The sequence below is a fragment of the Eulemur rufifrons genome, chromosome 9 (assembly GCF_041146395.1).
Source record: "Eulemur rufifrons isolate Redbay chromosome 9, OSU_ERuf_1, whole genome shotgun sequence".
In the NCBI taxonomy this organism is placed as follows: domain Eukaryota; kingdom Metazoa; phylum Chordata; class Mammalia; order Primates; family Lemuridae; genus Eulemur; species Eulemur rufifrons.
Genome location: NC_090991.1, coordinates 29702439 through 29722817, shown reverse-complemented (window position 1 = coordinate 29722817; position 20379 = coordinate 29702439). Strand labels below are relative to the sequence as shown.

The following is a 20379-nucleotide window of genomic DNA, read 5'->3' as shown; positions in this document are numbered from 1 at the left end:
TGACACAAGTTAGGCCTTAAAGGGTAAATGTTAAATTTAAAAGTTTGTACTGTACTCAGTAGTAAGTGAGGAGCTATTAAGGAAAAAAGTGACGTAATCAAAGTGATGTATTAGAAAGAGTAATCTCATGTGTTGGTTATCTAGAAAGGGAATGAAACTGGTGGTAGATAGTCTAGATAGAAGACTATGGAAAGAATCCAAATATAGGATCATGAAGAACTAAACTATAGTGATGGTGGAGAGAACAGAAAGGAGAGGAGTGACAGATATAAGATATTTACCAAAAACCACAACAACAACAACAAGAAGTATATCATCAATAGATACCATTAATAGAAATAGAGAAATAAAGAGAAAGCTTTTTTCAAGGTAGAGAAGACGATGGGTTATGTTTTAGAGAAAGTATGTTCAAGACGCTAACAGGTATAAATAACCAAAGGCATTGGAAATAAGGAACTGAACACCAGGGGAGGAAATTGGGAATAGTTTGGAACATGATAGTTGAAGCATAGCAGTGAATGTGATCACTCAGAGCTTGTAGAGAAAATGAGGGGAGAGAGCAAACTGGAGAACCTCCCACCCGCTTCCCCATTTAAGGAGTAGAAATGAAAACAAGTCCTTGAAAACAGCATAAATGTTCAGAAGGGTAGGTGAGGTAGTAGGATATCACAACCTAAAGAAGAGAAAATTTCAAGGAAAAAGTCTTGAGCAACAATATATGTAACAAAGGGGTTATGAAAGTTGGTGGGGGGGCATTTACTTTGTCAAGTAACAGTTTTATTGGTGAAATAATGAGTAATCGTTTTAGAAATATGGGGATGGGAGGAATGATATGTAAACCAGATTTGAAGAAGTAAAAGGAATGAGCAAGAGGAATGAAAGAAGAAAAGAAGGGGATACACAGAAATTTTTAGATGAATAGGATGGTACAGTCTCACACAATTTTATAAGGAAAGGAGGTAACTGAATTGGTCTCTAATGGAAGGCTTAATCAATAAAATTAGACTGGAACAGAGGTTATTTTTTTGTTTTGTTTAAGATGAATTGAGGTTGGGGGATGTGGCCAATGGAATAGTAGCTATCCAGAATTGATACAAGTCAAATAACTTAAAATCATGATGGTGGAACAAGAGTGAAGGGAGAGGTGAGGTCAGACCTAGTCAACACAGTCCAGTAACTGACAGTGTCTCTTGGTCTCCCCAGAAGAACACTGTAGAAAGGAGAGTGTAAATGATTTACAGTGTTATTTACCAGGTGTCACAGAAGTCACGGGATCCAAGGATTACAAACAATATTGTAAGAGTGAGACAGAAAAGGATGTAGAAGGTTGAAAATAGCCATCTGTCCAGAATCGGTGTTAAATAGCAGTAATTCATTTCACTTACTGCTTGCTTAGTTGATATATATTTGAATAGAACTATAAAAAAAAAAAGTGTGCACAAAGGGGCTTTTCAAAGAATCACAAGTAATATCCATGGCCAATTCTTTGGCTACACATTTTTGCTGCTTAGTCCAAAATAGCAGTAGGATTATAAAACATGTTTTAAAGGCATGGTGTGTTCTATGACTATTCAGGCTAGTGCTTTGCCTCTCAGAATGGTACCATGGATTCTTTTTTGTGTGATTTATCTCCATGATGTTAAGCTCAAAAGCTTATGATCACATCCCTAAAATCCCAATCCATAATTTCTCTTAATAAATTGTTATAGCTCTGTTATCTAAAATTTTATTTAAACTTTTGAATCCTGTTTATTACACTTCTTAGGAAAAGAAAATAGGCTTATATGAATGCTGAGTAGCAGTGTTTCCCAAATTGTGCTTTGCAAACTTTAATTCCATGAGCTAGTACCAAAATATTAAATAAAGGCAGCAGGGTAAGGGGGTCAGGGGTGTGGTATGGTCAAATTACTGAGGGAATGTGACAAGTTATTAAATTATACTTGCTTTTTAAAAATTCAAGTGCTCATTAGCATATTAAGCCATTTAGGGAAGAAGGTTAATTTTTTTCTAAATCCTATACCACTACCACAATCACTACCACCCAATTTTGCTTTCATACAAAACCGATTAGTATCCTTTGAAACACACTTTGGGAAATACTGTTATGTTTGAAAATATGTTCAAAACTAAAACAATGTAAAATGAATTCTTACGAGTGTTTGTGTGAGAGTAAAAGACACACATAAAGAATATGATATCATATAAATTACAGACAATGGCCATAGATACCCAAAAGCTAATGTGGCAGGGAAAGGAGAACCAATAATGTTTAGGGGAAAAAATTTCTTCCCAAACTTCAAAAATGACTCCTACTTCTGTTATTCTAGGGTTTGGAAAGCAAATCTGAATATCTCATCCATTCCACCACAATTTGTATTGAATAGTTAATAAAAATCACAGACTATGATGTCACACCTCTGTGGGAATCATGGAATGGCCATTTATTAACTGTGAAATCTTAGGCAAGTTATTAATACTAACCTTTCTGAGGTCGTTTCCTCATCTATAAAATGGAGACAGGGTTTTTATAAGGCTATAATATTGAATGTATACAGTCCTTAGCAATGCATCTGCACATAGTAAAGTTTCCAATAAATGGTTGATATTATTAATTATTTCTATTATCTTTTCCTACTCTGTAGTCACCTCTCCTATCTAATGGGCTCTGCTTTAAGCCCATGCTTATGTAACAGTCGCTTTCTCCACTTAATCCTTTAAATTATATTTCTATACTATATTTTTTAGCTTTTTTATAGCTTCCACACAGAAGATGGCTATAATTAGACTTGGATTGTATCTCTGATTAGATTGTCATTGTTTTTTACCTTGTAATTGACTGTCAAAGAGATCATGGTAAACATAAAAGAAATTGTCATCTCTGATATTTTTTGTTGTTATTCGCTTGTGTATGAATTATTAATGTTATCTTAAATCCACAGTTTCTGAGCAGGAATATTTTTAAGCCATTTGGCTGTTGTTGCATTACTTTTCATTTAGTTAAAACCAGATACATAATTGATAAATATACTTTACTGGGCTCATGTAAACCGTCTTGATTGATAACATACAGCATTTTGTTAGCCTTAGATACCATGCTCTTGAAATGAATGTCTTTAGGAAATAGTTTATGTTGACAACTTCTAAAGTCTTTCTGACATTATAAACTCAGTGTTGGAATTTGGACTTTTAAGGAAAATTATATTGTTAAAATAAAAATCTTGAAGGTGAGAACAGAGTCAGTATACCTTCTAATCATCTGGATTCTGTTGTAAGTAACAGCAATGTAAGGTTAAACTTAAATGAATGAAATTGCCCCAGATTACTTTAATATTCTCTTTTATCTGATCAAATGACTCTGAAGCAAGAAACTGAATTTTGTTATCAGAATGCAAAAGCCTAAGATTAGTCAAAAAGGATGTTATGTTAGTTCTCATAATTAGCATCTAATGCATATCTTTTCTCTTATATTTTAATATTGACAGCTTCTTCCCTGTGATTCTTTAGAAGCAGATGAAATAGAAAGGCTTAAGTGTGAAAGAAATGATGCCTTGAAAGAAGTGAATATACTTAAGGTAACCTCCAATTTAGCATTCTTATATTTTCTTTAGAATAAAGGAAATAATCCTATGTTGGATGCTGAAGTGTTGCAGCTCAGTTTTATTTTCAGTGAAAGAATATTAATATCAAATAGTTAGAATTAGATTCTTTCTTCAGTTGGCCTTTGGAGAATTAATTTTTAGTTCACATACTTACTGATATTTCACAATATCCATGTAAGATTTAGTATGAACCACTGTTTTGCTCGTGCCTTCTGATCCAGGCTACTTCTTACTCCTGCTTTTCTCTCACGTTGGCGACCAGGGCAAAAGTAGATGAGGAGCCAACAAGCAAACTGTGACAGTTTTGGATCTTCTGAGTTTATTAGGAAATACATTTTTTCCCATGTGCAGGGCCATGCTTAAGGACATAATGTTTTGCTAATGTAATTTGGAATTAAGGCAATATGATTTAAGGGAGGAAAAAACACATATTCCAAATATACTGTAATATTTTGATTCTCTTTATATAGTTTCATTCTGTTTTTAATAGAATATTAAATTTAAATTATATCCTAATTTTTGCAGAAAACTCTTATGTTTTCCAAATCTTCACAAAAAGCAGCATAACTACTTGATTTACCATTAACTCACCATAGGGATATATATTTTTTAATTATTTTATTAAATAAGTGAAATTCTATTTAATTTTTATTAAATTTAAGTTTTATTAAAATAAAATCTTAACACCAAAAAAAATTCTTGCTACCTTATTTTTACAATTCCAACCTCTAGAGGAAGCCATTGTTAGAAATATATTATCTTTTCAGAGGCTCTACACAGGCCATCATATTTTTAAAAATAAATGTATTTGTGGAGCCAGGGAGAATACAGGAAATCTCTATACCTTCCTCTCAATTTTGCTGTGAACCTAAAACTACTCTAAAAAAAATAAAGTCTTAAAAAATAAAATGAATATATATGTATTTTAACTTTTGTTAATACATAAATTGCTTCATCCATCCACACTTTTTTACAAATTGCTTTTTATTTCTTTGTTACAGTTATATCTTGAGCAGCTTTTCAGATTAATATATAAAGCTCTATCAGATTCATCTGGATGGCTCTCCTATACATCAAATGGTTATTTAGCCAGTTACCTATCAATGGATATTTAGGCCATTTCCAGTTTTCCATTATTAAAAGTAATTCCATCTTCAACAGCTTTGTAGATGTACTTTTGGCCAGTTGCACGAGTATATACTCAGAATAAATATCTGAATATGTAATTGCTTTATTAAAGGATATGGGCACATAGAATTCTATATGTTACCAAATTCCTTTCAAAAGGCTTTGCCAATTCATGTTTCTTCCTAATTTATATGAGCATTCCACTACTACAGGAATATTTTATATATTTCTTTTTATAATTATAAAGCCACTATCTTTCCACATTTTTTGGTATAACAGTTAAGAGTTTAGATGGAAAATATAAATTTAGTGTTAAAAATACATTGACAATTGTTTCTTCATATTCTCTTTAAAAATATCTTCAATGTTGGTTACCTTGGTAAGATAGCATTTTTCTATAATGTATCTCTAGATAAACCATTAAATCTTGCTGTTTATTGGAATTTTCAGAGTCTCAGATTTTTTCCTTTCCCTAAAGTTTATCATTGTCAAATTTGATGATATATTTCAGTTTTTATTGGAATATGAGTATTAATTATTACAATTTTAATTTAAAACTGTATATGCCATATTCCTTTGACATTTAAACAAAGCTTCTCTGAGAAGCCATTCAATAAATCAGGATTCACATTTAAAGTTCATGAAATGTAACTGAACATACCCTAATATGACAAAACCTAAAATCCCAGATAAGTAGGCAGCCAGTTAGCTCAGTTGGTTAAAAACGTGATGCTAAAATTCCAGACAAAACAAGTTTTTATCTACAGTTTATAATTAACTTTACTTCAAAACCTCTCAATTGGCTGAGAACCATTTAAAGAAGCTATAGAAAATAGTATACAAAGCAGTAAATATTTTGTTTGAGGTAATGTCTTTATTTTCAGTTTTTCTGCTTATATTACATATACACAAAAATAACAGAGCTTGTTAAATGAAGTTCATAGAGTGCATAGATGGTGTCTTATACTTCATTATCCTGTGATATATCTATTCTTCATGTCTGATGTGAGCTACAAATAAAAATGAAACCAAGATAATTTTATGCCAGTAGCTAATTTTTATTTTGCAAGAATGATTTTTAAAAGTGCTATGGATTTTATTTACCTTAAAGCCTTTCTGCAGGATTCACATTGCTACCGTTTTACAAAGGTGAATGAAAATAGATATATTTTTCATTGACAGCTGTGAAAAACTGGGACACAAAGAATGAAGGTGACTTGCTAGAGCATAAAAGCACAGGAGCCAGCAAGCAGTCTCTTGGCTCCTGGTCTGTGGCATATTCATTAGATTGCTATATTATATTCATCATCATATACCTTCATTTCACCTCTTAGACAAGAATGAGCTGCAATATACCAGAAAGTAGATTGCCTCTTATAAACGTTGCAATGTTGCCATGAATCTTTACCACTTAATTTACTGTTCAAGCAGTTTCTCGGCTCAAGTTTGTAGTAAAATGGCTCTTAAATTACTTTTAGTATTTTTGATTTGATCAATAAAATGTGGATTCATTTAAGATATACTTAATAAAATTGGACATTTTAGGGTATATGCTTAACTAAATTTAAGTACAAAGATATTTTATTTGCATACATAATATTCACCTACCTTAATAACTACATTAATTCATCTACCTCAATAACTATCATTTTATATTTTGGTTATACCAGTCATACTTTTTTTTATGGGTAATCTTCCAAGAATGAGCTAAAATTAAATTATGAAAGCAGGATTCAGCCCCTTCTCACATGCCCTCTTTAGTATGGTCAGAGACCTGTACTTCTAATTTGTAGTAATGTTGACCTTCAGTTTGGAAGCTCTTTGGCAATAATAGCTGTTGCCCAAAATTTAGTTCATATTTATACATTTTGATTCTTACTGACTTATTTTTTGACCTCTGATTTTGAGATTTTACAAAATTAATATAATAGAAAGTACATTGACTCTTGATTATACTATAGATAACCAATTACTTTTAAGTGGTATGTATAAAGCCAGAAAATGTAAGAAAGTACAATCTGAAAATGTAAGCAATTTGATATTTGGGGTTATATAAGCTTTGAAACAAAGAACTAAAAATCATACTCAATGATACCTTCATAACAAGTTATTAATATTAATTCAGTGGTTTTTAAATATAGGAAAAGTTATTGGAATCAGAGAAGCAAAGGAAACAATTGACAGAAGAGCTCCAGAATGTGAAACAAGTAAGTGTGTAACTGTGTGTGTGTGTGTGTGTGTGTGTGTTCTTTTGTGTGTGCGTAACCATGTGAGGTATATCATAAAGCAATGATGTTTGATAATATCCCAGAGCTTACTGATGCAAAAATATAGTATAAAATAGTATAGATCTTAAATAATCCCATCAATAAATGGGCGAAGGACATGAACGGAAACTTTTCAGAAGAAGACAGAATAATGGCCAGCAAACATATAAAAAAGTGCTGAACATCTCTAATCATTAGGGAAATACAAATCAAAACCACAATGAGATTATCACCTAACTCCAGTGAGAATGGCCTTTATCAAAAAGTCCCAAAACAACAAATGCTGGCATGGAGGTAGAGAGATTGGAACACTCTTACACTGCTGGTGGGACTGCAAATTAGTACAACTCCTGTGGAAAGTAATTTGGAGATATCTCAAAGAGCTAAAAATAGAAATACCATTTGATCCAGCAATCCCACTACTAGGCATCTACCCAAAGGATAAAAAGACATTCTATAATAAAGACATCTGCCCTCAAATGTTTATGGCAGCACAATTCACAATTGCAAAGATGTGGAAACAACCTGAGTACCCATCAAAACATGAGTGGATTAATAAAATGTACCATGAAATACTACTCAACTACAAAAAACAATGATGAACTAACACCTTTTATATTATCCTGGATAGAGTTTGAGCCCATCCTTTGCAGTGAGGTATCACAGGAATGGAAAAACAAGCACCACGTGTACTCGCCATCAAATTGGTACTAACTGATCAACACTAAGGTGCTGACGTGGTAGTAATATTCACTGTGTGCTGGTCAGGTGAGAAGGGGTGGACAGGGTTGGTAAACTCACAACTAATGGATGCAAAGCATGCTATGTGGGGGAAGGGCACACTTATAGCCCTGGCTTGGGCAAGACAAAGGCATTATATGTAACCAAAATGTTTTTACCCCCATTATATTCTGAAACAAAAAAAAAAAGAATATCTTAAAACTTGATGTTTTATTTATCACATAAAATAATGAGAGATAATCAGACTAATAGTGTTTTGTTATTATTTTTAAATATTTGAATCAGCTGTATTGGGCTGTAATTTACCTATAATAAAACGTACCCTATTTTAAATGTGAAAAAAAAAAAGCAGTCACTTTTGGAGGCCATATCTGTGCTGAAGTCTTGCTACTGCTGCTCAAAAAAATGTTAAAACTCCTTTCTCAAATTGTTTTCAAAATCAAATATTCATGAAACAAAATGACCAATCTCATTGCTTTTCTATTCTTTTTTTCTTTTTTTTATTTTTCCCTTTTTCCCCCTTTTCTTATCTTTTGTTACTCATACCTTATTTTATTCATGGCAAAAACAAAAAAAAAAACCTTTCCAGGCAGACCATTTTTTACATTTAGTTGTTTTACATTTATTTTCACTTTGCATCATTCTTCACAGAATTTGAGATAACTTACAACAAAACAAATACATGACAATATCGTGGAATAAAAACACAAACAACAAATAAAATCTAAATAAGAGAACACTGTTAGAGATCAATGACAATCACCTGATTTTTACTTTCCCTCTCACCATCCCCTTAGAAAACATAAAATTAACAGAGAGCAAATAGAATGATACAGGAACCGTATTTTCACTAATACTATGGACAGAGAGCACCACAACCTTCAAAGCACATATAAATAGAGTAAAAAAAAATTCATCAAAACTCCTGCAGCTCAGCCTGCCACTGACACCTGGGAGACAAAGAACAGAGGAGGGAAGGCTTTAAAGACTCTAAAAAAATGGTAGAGAGAAACAGATGAATTAGTTGAAGTACAAACAGAATCACCCCCAGAAAGAGATAGTATAACAATAAATGCCAAAATACTGAACATAGGTCAGGACATGGTGGTTCTCAGCACTGGCTACAGGAAAAGGACTTCAAGGTGTGTGCAACCAGAGGTGGCAGCCTTGGAGAATCATTGCTCCTGTCCGAGAATCAGATAGAGAATGGATGGAATTCCTTGGAGACTAGGCAATGATGGGAAGGAAGGAAATAGGGAAAAAATAAGGATCTTGCAGAAATGAAAAAGAAATAAGACATACCAATTCACCCAATCCTCCCCTATGACCATCAACAACATGATCCATAAAAGAAACAGAAGAGGGTACTCTTGAATGAAGAACTTTTTCTATGAAATAAAAAAGAGTAGGAAAAAAATTCTGTCCCCATCATTATAAAACAACTGCAAACATCAGACGATATGAATTAAAGCTTTTCTCCTGATGAAGACTTTCCAAAATAATTGAACCACAAAGCTGAAGAAAATATGATGCACCACTCCCAACTCAATTAAATATCCTCAAATAAGCTAAGGAAAAAAAAATACTTCACATTGGAAATTAAAAAAAAAAAAAAAAACACAAGAATAGAAATTGCCAAAAAAAAAAAAAACAGGAAAAAATGAAATGGAAGTTGATAAAACTTACGAAGGAAAAGAAAAAATCATATCAGAAATAAAACCTAAATTATAAGGTGCCCAAAGAAGAATATATTCAAGTGAAAAAGGGCTTGAAGAACACAGAAAAAACCAGGAAACTGAAAATGAAATCAAGAAGTAAAAGAGGCCAGGCGCGGTGGCTCACGCCTGTAATCCTAGCACTCTGGGAGGCCGAGGCAGGTGGATCGCTCAAGGTCAGGAGTTCGAGACCAGCCTGAGCAAGAGCGAGACCCTGTCTACTAAAAATAGAAGGAAATGATCTGGCCAACTAAAAATATATATAGAAAAAATTAGCCGGGCATGGTGGCACATGCCTGTAGTCCCAGCTCCTCAAGAGGCTGAGGCAGTAGGATTGCTTAAGCCCAGGAGTTTGAGGTTGCTGTGAGCTAGGCTGAAGCCACGGCACTCACTCTAGCCCGGGCAACAGAGCAAGACTCTGTCTCAAAAAAAAAAAAAAAAAAAAAGTAAAAGGGTTTCTTGAAGAAATCAATCAAAGCAACTGAACAGCACTAATATTTAGAACTGTAATCCAAGAAAACTTTCCAGAATTAAAAGAAGACCTGAATCTAATCTGAACTCTAGATATATCCTCGTAAAACTATTAGACTTTAACAATAGAGGGAAAAAAATGCACAGTGTCTCCAAATAAAAATACCAAATACCTTACAAAGACAATAGAATTAGACCAGCATCAACCTGCTAGAAACAACATACAAAGTAAGGCAGTGATGGAGCAACATGTTCAAGATACTAAGGGACAGAGAGTGCATGAACCAAGAATGTTGTATGTAGCCAAGGTGACTTTAAGATATCAAGGCCATGAAAAACAGTATGGAATATGCCAGTACTAATGGATCTGCACGATAATTTTTAAACACTATGCCCAAGGTTATTTATTATAGCATCATTTGTAATTTGAAAATATTGGAAACTGCCTTAATTTCCAAGCGTAGGCTATTGATTGAATAAACTATGTATGGGACATACATGCAATGGAGTAGAAAATAACAAGGAAGATCTCTATTAAGTAATATGGGGTGATTTCCAGGATATATGATCAAGTTAAAAAAAAAAAAAGTAAAGTGCAAAAGAGTATATGTAGTTTGCTACCTTTTATAAACCAGGGAAATTAAAATATATATCTGTTTATCGTTGTGAAAGAAACCAAAGAAAGGATAAACAACACAGCAATGAAATTGGTTACCTACAACATGGGTGGACATGGGGTGGATAAGATATAGGAGGGAGTGACACTTCTCTGAAAATACCTTTTTATGTAATTTTTACTTTTTAGTGCATGTTAATAGTCTGCTCATTTTAAAAATATATGAAGAAATAGGACATGGAAAATCAACCTAAAACTGCAAGCAAACTGAAGCAAATGAATCCAGTTGTATTTCAAATAACTACCATAACCATACTGAAAAACAAAAGAAAGAACCAATTCACGTAACTTATAAATGCAATATTTGTGTTCAGTGTTTTGCAGATTGAAGTTCAGTTGGGAAAGAATTGCAAACAAGTCCTAAACCTTTTTAAGTATGTTTTTTGTTTCATTTTGTTGTTTTAGTGGTATAAGCAAAGCAATTCTGAAACAATTTTAGATACATTATAGGTTTGAGCAAATGTGTTGATTGTTTTTGAGAGCCAGGATCTTAATGAGAAAGGAAAGACAAAATAGAATAAATGAAGTCAAGAAAGAGCCCTGTGGGATGGGTTTGAATTTGAGGTATCTTCGTGAATACATCATTTGTTATATATGATGTGCATATGAATGTATATATGCACATGTACATACATATGTTTGTGTATATATTCAGATGCTCCTTGACTTATGGTGGGGCTACATCCTGATAAACCCAATGTAAGTTGAAAATACCATAAGCTGAAAATGCATTTAATACCATGACAAATCTATGGTAAAGTCGGAGAAACATAAGTAAAACCATTGTAAATCAGGGACCATCTGTATTTATGTGTATGTGTATGCGTGTATGCATATGTATACATTACCTAGCTCTGTCAGCTTAAAGGGCTAAGAAGCAGACACCCTGATAGCAATAAGCACATACCATATCTAGGTGTCTAGATACTCCTCCCCACTAAAAGGAACTCAGGCTTCTTGGATAGGCTGATTTCAGGAACTGGGAAGGGTAAATATGAGACAAGCTTGGAATATCTTATGTGAAAAAATAAGGAAGTTCTCAAAGTGACAGGGACAAGTCATAAGGAACTAGCTTGAAGGAGCTTCCACTAACCAAATCTGGAAGAACTTGAGCACCAAAATAGTTTAGTACAGTAATGAATTACAAACTTTTGAAAAAAAGTAGTAATTCGTGAGTCTATACCACTAGTAAATAGATTAAGTAATTAATAGGAAGAAAGGAGTACTCTTACTCATAGTAGAATGTTGAATACTGACTGGTAACTGCAGAGAAGCTGCTAGATTTGAAAATCAGCATTTTGCCTCTATTTTAGTTAAGACTGGTTCAGGCACGAATCATCAGAAGCTAAATTTAGGGGGAAATTTCAATGAAGAGCAGAATATTTACATATTTACATGGTTTTAAAATATCACTCTACAAACTGCTTATTAATCACAAGAGGGAAAATAGTAATTATACAGTAGAGAAATCAGGAAACACCTTGACTAGTGCTAAAAATTGATATCACCAATGAAGAACAGACAGACATTGTGCTACTCCAGATGTGCTGCCCTGAATGGGACACATAATCACCTATGTAGTATTCTGGCTGGGAATATGCATAACCTGAATCTAACCATAAGAAAACATCAGACAAAGCCAAAATGAGGGAAAGTTTTATTTTAAAAAATAGGGAGAGGGTGTGTGTATGTGTAGAGGTTCTTCAGAAACGTCAATGCCATTTTTTTAAAAAGCAATAAAAGATCCCAGATTAAAGGAGATTAAAGAGACATGAAAACTAAATACAATTCCTAACCCTAGAATGGATCTTGTACTGGAATGGGAAAAATGCTATAAAGGACATTATTGGGTCATTTGGCAAAACTAGAACACAGATGATAAAGTATTGAATCAATGTTAAAATTCCTAAATTTGTTAACTATACTGTGATTATATGAGACAATATCCTTATTTTTAGGAAATACTGAAGTTTTTAGGGATAAAGGGCTATGATATATGTAAATTACACTCAAATGGTTAAGATAAAATTATGTTTTTATATATTTATGTGTGTGTTTTCTATTCATACACATATGTATGCAAGTATGTATATATACATGTATGAGTGTGTGTGTGTGTGTGTGTATATATATATATATATGAGAGATTGAGAACATGCAAAATCTCAGCAATAATAGCATCTAAATATCAGTGGCTTACAAGAATACATTGTTTCTCATTCATGAACATGTTGGCAAAAGGGTGAATCTGGTTAATTAGGTAAGTCTGGGTGAAGGATATGAGGATATTCTTTATGCTATTCTTATTTTGTAATTCAACTGTATGTTTGAAATTATTTCCAAATAAAAATTTTTTTTTAAATCCTCTATTTTTTGGCCAATTTTCAGAACCCATTTTATTAAATATTTTTACACTTTGATTGATATGCCTTTTTGGTTCTTTTCATTCTGTCTCCTTTATACATGCATGAATTTGTATGGCCAGATCTTTTTTTAGTGCTTGTGTCCTAAAAGTGGATATTTAAAATCTTCCTTGTTAGTTTTTATATGTAGAATAAATTAGGAGATGGGTTTTTTCGTATATTTAATTAAAATTTTCTTTTCTCCTAAATGCTTGGAACATATAAACTTTAGAATATCAACAATGCTTCATAAAGTAATATTATAGTAAGGGCTGATATAAGACATGAATCTAAAGAAAAATAGCAGTTTTGCTTTCCTTTTCTAGCAATACCTACTTTTTCCACATGAGGCCCTCCTGTATTTATTCTCTGAAAGGATTAGCTTCTATTATTAAGAAAGGTCAAGTCTGCATGAATAAATAATCTAAAACTAATCTGTATCAGAATTTAATAGGATTCAAAAGGAAAAGATGGGCTATAGATGAAAAAATATGTAAACAAGAGAAAGAATATTATATGATGAGTGGTGAATTAGCATAAGGATTAGTGCAGAGTAGATAATGGGGTTTGGAGTTAGACCATCTAGCCTTATACTGTGACCCTGCCTCTTGCTAGCTTTTGATCTTCAGCGAAATGCTTCACCTTTCTGACTTAGTTTCCTCATCTATAAAATGAGTTTGATAATAGGATCCTTTATAAGAATGTTAGAAATATTATGATAATACATTAATACGTATTAATTATTATACATATATAGCACATGGTAAGCACTCAGTAAATACTATTATGGTTATTATAAATAATAGAAGAAGAAATATTAAGAGATGGAAATGATTTATTTTAACTATTTAATGTAGAGGAGGAAAATATAATTCTAGTTGAGGGCACAAGGAGACTTTTTATAGATAAGGTGGCACGTGAGTTGGGCCAGACATAGAAAGGGAAGAGCATTTCAGACAGAAAACATCATGAAAATCATGGTATAAAAGGGAAAAACTTGTCTTTAGAGTCAAAATAATGCTTGTTTTGTATGCTAACTTTATATTATTTGTTAATATGTTTGTGTCTTCATGTCTAAAAAAGTGATAATTTCTACCTTATAATTTTTTCATGGGACTTGAGAGTTTAAGAGCCTAAAACTGTCAAGAATATAGCAGGTCTCTGAAAAATAATAAGTTTGATATGTATTTTTTTATTATCATCATTATCAAAGGCTCAGGAACATAAGGGAAACGTGGAAAGATGAAGTGTAGGAAATGACATTTGCATGGCTATGTTAGGACCAAAGCATATAGGCACTTCAATACCAATCTCAGATTTTAGACAATGGACTACCATTGAAGATATTTGACAAGGGGGAAAAAATGAACAACTTACTCCACCTATAAACTGACCCCACTTTTTCTTCCACACTCTACATCCAACTTGTTGGTCCTACTTTTTAAAAATTACAGAATTTTACCACATTTTACCACTTGCATCACTGATCTAAGCCACCATCATCTCCTACCTATGTTATTATTAGAGCTTCCTACCACCAGATCACCCTGCTTTTACCATGCCTCACCCCCATACAGTTTAATCTGAACACAACAGCCAGAAATATCCTTTCAAAACTGAAGTTAGAACCCTCCAGGACTTTCCATCTCACTCAGAGTAAAAGCCAAAAATGCTGCAAGTAAATGTCAAAGCCTGTGAAGGCCTACATGATCTGCTGTCCTCCCCTCCATCCTCATCACATTCTTCTTATCCCAATGACCTCAGCTCTTACCACTCTTCTCCCTCCACTCTTCTACTAGTTCTCCAGGTCCTCTGATCTTCCTGCACTATCATCCCACTCACACTCTCAACCTTGTCATGTATGAGGTTTTTGGTATTACTGATTGCTCCTTTAACATCTTACATAATTTGCTTGTGTATTGCCATTTATCTGTGTCTGCCAACTAGAGGGTAAGCTTCATTGATTTGCTCTCTGATTTATCTTACAACAATAACTGGTGAAGAGTAGGACCTCAATATTTGGTGCATTGATGAAGGGATGAATGAAAAAATTAAACTGATAGCAGGTTGGGAAGTAACTGAAAATCAGATAAGAGACTATTATAATAATTTAGAACATCACTGTCCCCTAGAAATATAATGAAAGCCACTCACGTATTATTAAATTTTCTAACAGATACACTTTTAAAAAATAAAAAGAAACAGGTAAAATTAATCTTAATATATTTTATTTAGTCTAATATATCCAAAATATCATTTTAGCATGCAATACCTTAAAAATTCATTAATGAGATATTTTTACATTCTTTTTTCATACTGTATCTTTTAAAAACAGTGTTATTTTACAGAGTGAGCACATCTTAATTTTTACACTAAATTTTCATTGGAAATACTGGATCTATGTTTAGATTTAATAAAATCTAAAGTTGAAAAAACAGATTCACATACCCAAATGGTTCCAAACTTAATTTAAAAATTTTTAATAACTGAATACCAAATATGTTTACATCCACACTGATAAAACTATTTTATTTTTTAGAAGAATTTGTCTTTAAGCAAAATCTTTTCAAAGCTATGTATGTTAAAGTAAAGTATATTCATTAATTCTTGTCAATTCAGCATTATTAGCTTCAAATCCAAGGGGTATTACATATCATGAAAGCAACTCTAAATTTAGCTCAGTGCCAGCAAAGCATACTTCAAAATTTTTTTAGTTTTTATAGCCAATTTATATATTCTACATATTAATTCATGGTAGAAAAATATGTGAAATCATTTTTTATTTATGTTATGAAAAGTTTCAATGTCAGTATAAATTCTTATACTTTTCTAGCTTCATAAGTAAGCTTTCTTTTTTTGGAGTTTCTAATTTAGCTCATTTACATGTAATATGATATTAATGAGAAAATGTAAATCACACTGCCTTTTTTAAATCTTTGATTATTGAATATTAGGCATGCATTCCTTTTGTTTTAAAAAAAAAAAAAACCTTAAATTGGAGTTAAAAGTATAGTAAATCTTTGTAAAACTCTTCCACAACCCAGCCAAGGTGTATTGGCAAGGAACACAGGATCATTAAATTCATTGTCTTCCATTTTCTTAACAGTTCCATAAACTAGTGATGACTCATAGAATTTACATACATATACTAAACAATGTTAACTGTATCCGTGATGCTTCACATAAAATCAGCTTCAGAAAACTGAGCACAAATATTTTTAATATGTATCATACAGTGGAATAAAACAATTAAAAAAAAGTCTCTTGTTTGAAAATGTCAGTAAATCCAGATTTTTGATTCAATGCAGCCAGAACATTATCATGATAAAAACTTCTTTTCTACATTATCTAGCTGCAACTCTTTTTTTGACAGATAGAAAGGGTTAAAAATATCTACACTGAAAGTTTGATTTTTTTAGACTGAAAAATCAATAACATTTCATCATAAATTTGGAAGTCCTTTGAGACAATGCCTAAAGTATGAATTGGGTAATGTTTCCTATATCACATGGTTCACCTAAAGATAAAGGAAAGTACTTGTAGTTTTTTTCAGATTTTGAATTAGTTGATCATTGATAGTATTAGAAAGTTCTTATAGTCTATGGGCATTTGTTTTGTGACTTAATTGAAGATCTCTCATTTTTTATCTATCTTTTCCTATCTTTTCTGGGCTTTTTATCATAACTGAAATTACCATCTCAATCTAAAAATGGTTTCTACTTTTGTCCAAAAATCCAATCGATCTTATAGCTGGATTTTACAAATGTTAGATCTTTACTTCTGATTTTAGATGACTAATTTTATTTGCTCTTTTTTGACTGTTAAAAAGAAACTTACCAGATTTACCATGCATTTGCAAAACTATCTCTTAATATTGCTCACTTTATATATGTTTAAAAAATTTCTTACACAATAAACACATCTTTCGCAAACTGCAATTGCATTAATAATGACACTTACAACATACCTCCTCCTGGTCTCTTTTTATTGTTTTGGTCATAATACTAGCTAATTCACCTCCACTTTATTCTGCATCTGTAGTATATCTTCATTTTAAATTTAATTTAAATTTAATTTAATTTTGTTCATTCTTTGTGGACAAATTATGAACTAAATAAAAAAATAATTATGGTCTAATAAAAATAATGAGTATTTCAATTTAATTACAGTTATGATTTACATAGGTATCATTGTAACTCATGCTGTCTGCATAAAATATTCAGATAAGCACACTGTGTGTACATGTTGGTGTGTAAAAAAAAAAAGATTCGAAATTAATCAATTCATTGGCACTGACCAGATCAGTTAAGTGTTTATGTATAGTACTCAAATGACTTACATGCCTAACACAGACATTACAGTTCAACAATAATATCTCACATGATGCAATGAATAAAGTGACTAAAACAATAAAGTTTTATTTAATGGAAAAATATTTTACATTTCTTCAGTTTTTATTTTATTTTTTATGCTTTTTTTTTACCTTTTTTTTTTTTTTTTTTTTGAGGCATAGTCTCTGTCACCCAGGCAAGAGTGCTGTGGCGTCAGCCTAGCTCACAGCAACCTCCAACGCCTGGGCTCAAGCGAACCTCCTGCCTCAGCCTCCCAAGTAGCTGGGACTATAGGCACATGCCACCACACCCAGCTAATTTTTCTATTTTTAGTAGAGACAGGGTCTCACTTTTGCTGAGGCTGGTCTCAAACTCCTGACATCAAGCAATCCTCCCGCCTTGGCCTCCCAGAGTGCTGAGATTACAGAGGTGAGCCACCGTGCCCAGCCCCACTTCTTCAGTTTTTAAATTTAAATACACACTAATTAAAATTAAATTAAAAATTCAGTTCCTCAGTTGACTAGCTATATTTCAGGTGCTCAGTAGCCACATATAACTAATGGCCACCATGATTGGATAGTACCAATGTACAGCTCTGCATCCTTGCTACTCAAAGAATGTCAGCAACAGCAGCAGTGTCAGCCACACCTGGAACTCAAAAATGCAGTCTCAGATCTCATCCCAGACCTGTGGAATCAGAATCTGCATTAACAAGTCTTCAGATGATTTATGCGTTAAGATTTGAGATGTGCTTGTCCAGATAATAGGCAATGGAGGATTTAGTGGTAATGGCAATATAACAAAGGGATCTACGCAAAAGATACCATGAGGATAAAGTCAACCAGATTTAACATCATTGATAGAATGTGCAGTAATAAGCAAAAGAGCAGTCAGACTTTATAATTTAGTAACTGAGAGGCTGTAATGATGCCATTAACAAAACAACATAAATGAGATTGAAAGTACAAATGTGTTAATTCAGAGTAGTACTTAATGTGAAGTTTCCAGTTTTAGCAAAAATAATTAAAAATACATGTATGTATCTGTGTGTACAAACCCACATGTATACATACTGAGATACTATTTATTTCATAAACATACACTCAGTAAAAAAGTAGACTACCCAAAATCAACCCTAAAACTGTCCATTTTTAGGATATATTGACCATGCATACCATTCAGCTTCTTTTGTGTATATACAAGGGTATTATTCTATTAAGGGGATTTTGGTTAATAAAAGTTTCTATGCTTTGGTGAAAATACTGCCTTTCCATTTTTCTAAAGATTTTTTTTTTTTTTTACAATTAATGAGTCCTTAAAAATTATAAATAGAGAGTATATATAACTCTTAAAAACCAACTGAAAACTTACATTGTATGAAATTTGGCAAAGTTTCTTCCCTTTGATTTGGTATCCTTTTGAAGTTTTTGACACTGTCAGTACAGCACTAATGATTATGCCATATAAATCCTTTAAACACATAGGTAACCTAATTATTAAAACACCATTAGATTGACTTTCAGTTTGTTTTCCAATGATGGTTACCAGTTGCTTTGAAAGAGAGGAGGGAACACAATTTGATATCCTTTATTCACTCAAAAAATTTTAATCGAATTATTGTGAGGCAGTGGCCTGATCCAAAAAACAATAATCCCCCTTTTATTTTTTTTTTAAACACTTACTGTTTAGTCAAAAGAAATTATTTTTATTTTCATCATTTTGGACCTGGGACAAGACTCACATCTATTGATACTGTTTGTTGGGAGGGAGCAGGGAGATGGGGAGACAGCAGCAGAAGGAACCTGGCAGGCCACATGAGGTAGCTGGGGCCATCCCAGGCCAGCCGCCTTCCCATGATAGGCCCTTCCCACACCCCTCTCTCAATTTTGAGCCATCTTGAAGACCCAGCTCTATGTCCCCCACCCTGGGCTGGACCCTCTGGCACACAGTTGCCACAAGACTGGTCCCCTTTGCGGAGGTGGGGGACAGTGCCAAGGGGCTTTTTTTTTCTTTTTGTAGAGAGGAGAGGGATCTTCCCACCTGGCCTCCCAAAAAGCTGGGATTAGAGGTATGAGCCACCTTGCCTAGCCAATAATCTCCCCTTTTGAAGGTTCATTAGCTATTTTAAATTATAGAAATCCATTTACCTTTATTTAGTATAGCAGCCTGAAAAGAAAACAATAAAGAACTGAGAGAGAGAATGGGAGAAAGGAAGGGAGAGGAAGGAAATTAATAAACAAAAGGAAAGAACAAGCTGTGAAGGCCTCCTTTTTCACTGGAAAGATCAGGCCTGTTTTTCTCAACCAGGGATGGCTACCAGAATACTTACTGTTTGGTAAAGAATTGGCTGTACTGTTCTCTAAAACCTAAGTATTTTTTGATGAGTTTTTATGACTTACAGAATAACCCAGCCTTACTGTTTAAAATCATGAGCACAATTTCCCATGAAATTATACTTGTTATTTTTTTCTTCGTGTTCTAACAACTTTTAACAGGCATGGGCTGTTCTAGCAATTTCCTTTGATCAACAACTTTTCTAAAACCTACTCTCACATTTAAGTTGTTTTTAAGGTTTCTTTCAGCGTAGTGTTATGACCTAAGGCAGCAATGAATTGGTGAACAGTCCAAAGCCAAAATATTTAGCTTGTCTGAACCAGTCTTTGCCCTAAAGAAACATGGGAAATTGTTCATTTGGCAACTTTTCTAGGTTCAGATAAGCCCAGTTGTAGCTGGCCTCACCTGTGCAAAGATTGAGTTGAATGCCTGAGGAGAGCATTAAGTCCTGAGGCAGAAATGTAAGGTCAAATCAACACAGGATTCTCTGTGGACAGTCAAGGTTGGACATGAACTTAGTAACAGCTGGTTCAGCTGACATGTGAACTATCTGAGTTTATGGATGAAACAACAAAGGAAACCTTAAGAACAAATTGAATATATCTTTAAAAGAACAACAATAAGTGATTACTAAAGTAGTATTCACACTTTTGCACTTTTAAAGAGTGTGTTCGTTTGTATATTTATTTATGAAACAGTAAAGCCTCCAATTTTT

The 20379-nt window shown here is 33.0% G+C and overlaps 1 protein-coding gene across 1 annotated transcript in view; it reads left to right on the top strand.

Annotated features, from left to right (window-relative positions):
• Nucleotides 1-20379, top strand: part of STXBP4 (syntaxin binding protein 4) — a 140360-nt gene that overhangs the window by 47132 nt on the left and 72849 nt on the right. The window contains exons 11-12 of the mRNA XM_069481164.1: nucleotides 3483-3572; nucleotides 6869-6934. Of these exons, the coding sequence (XP_069337265.1) occupies nucleotides 3483-3572; nucleotides 6869-6934 (156 nt within the window). The remainder of the gene's footprint in view (nucleotides 1-3482; nucleotides 3573-6868; nucleotides 6935-20379) is intronic.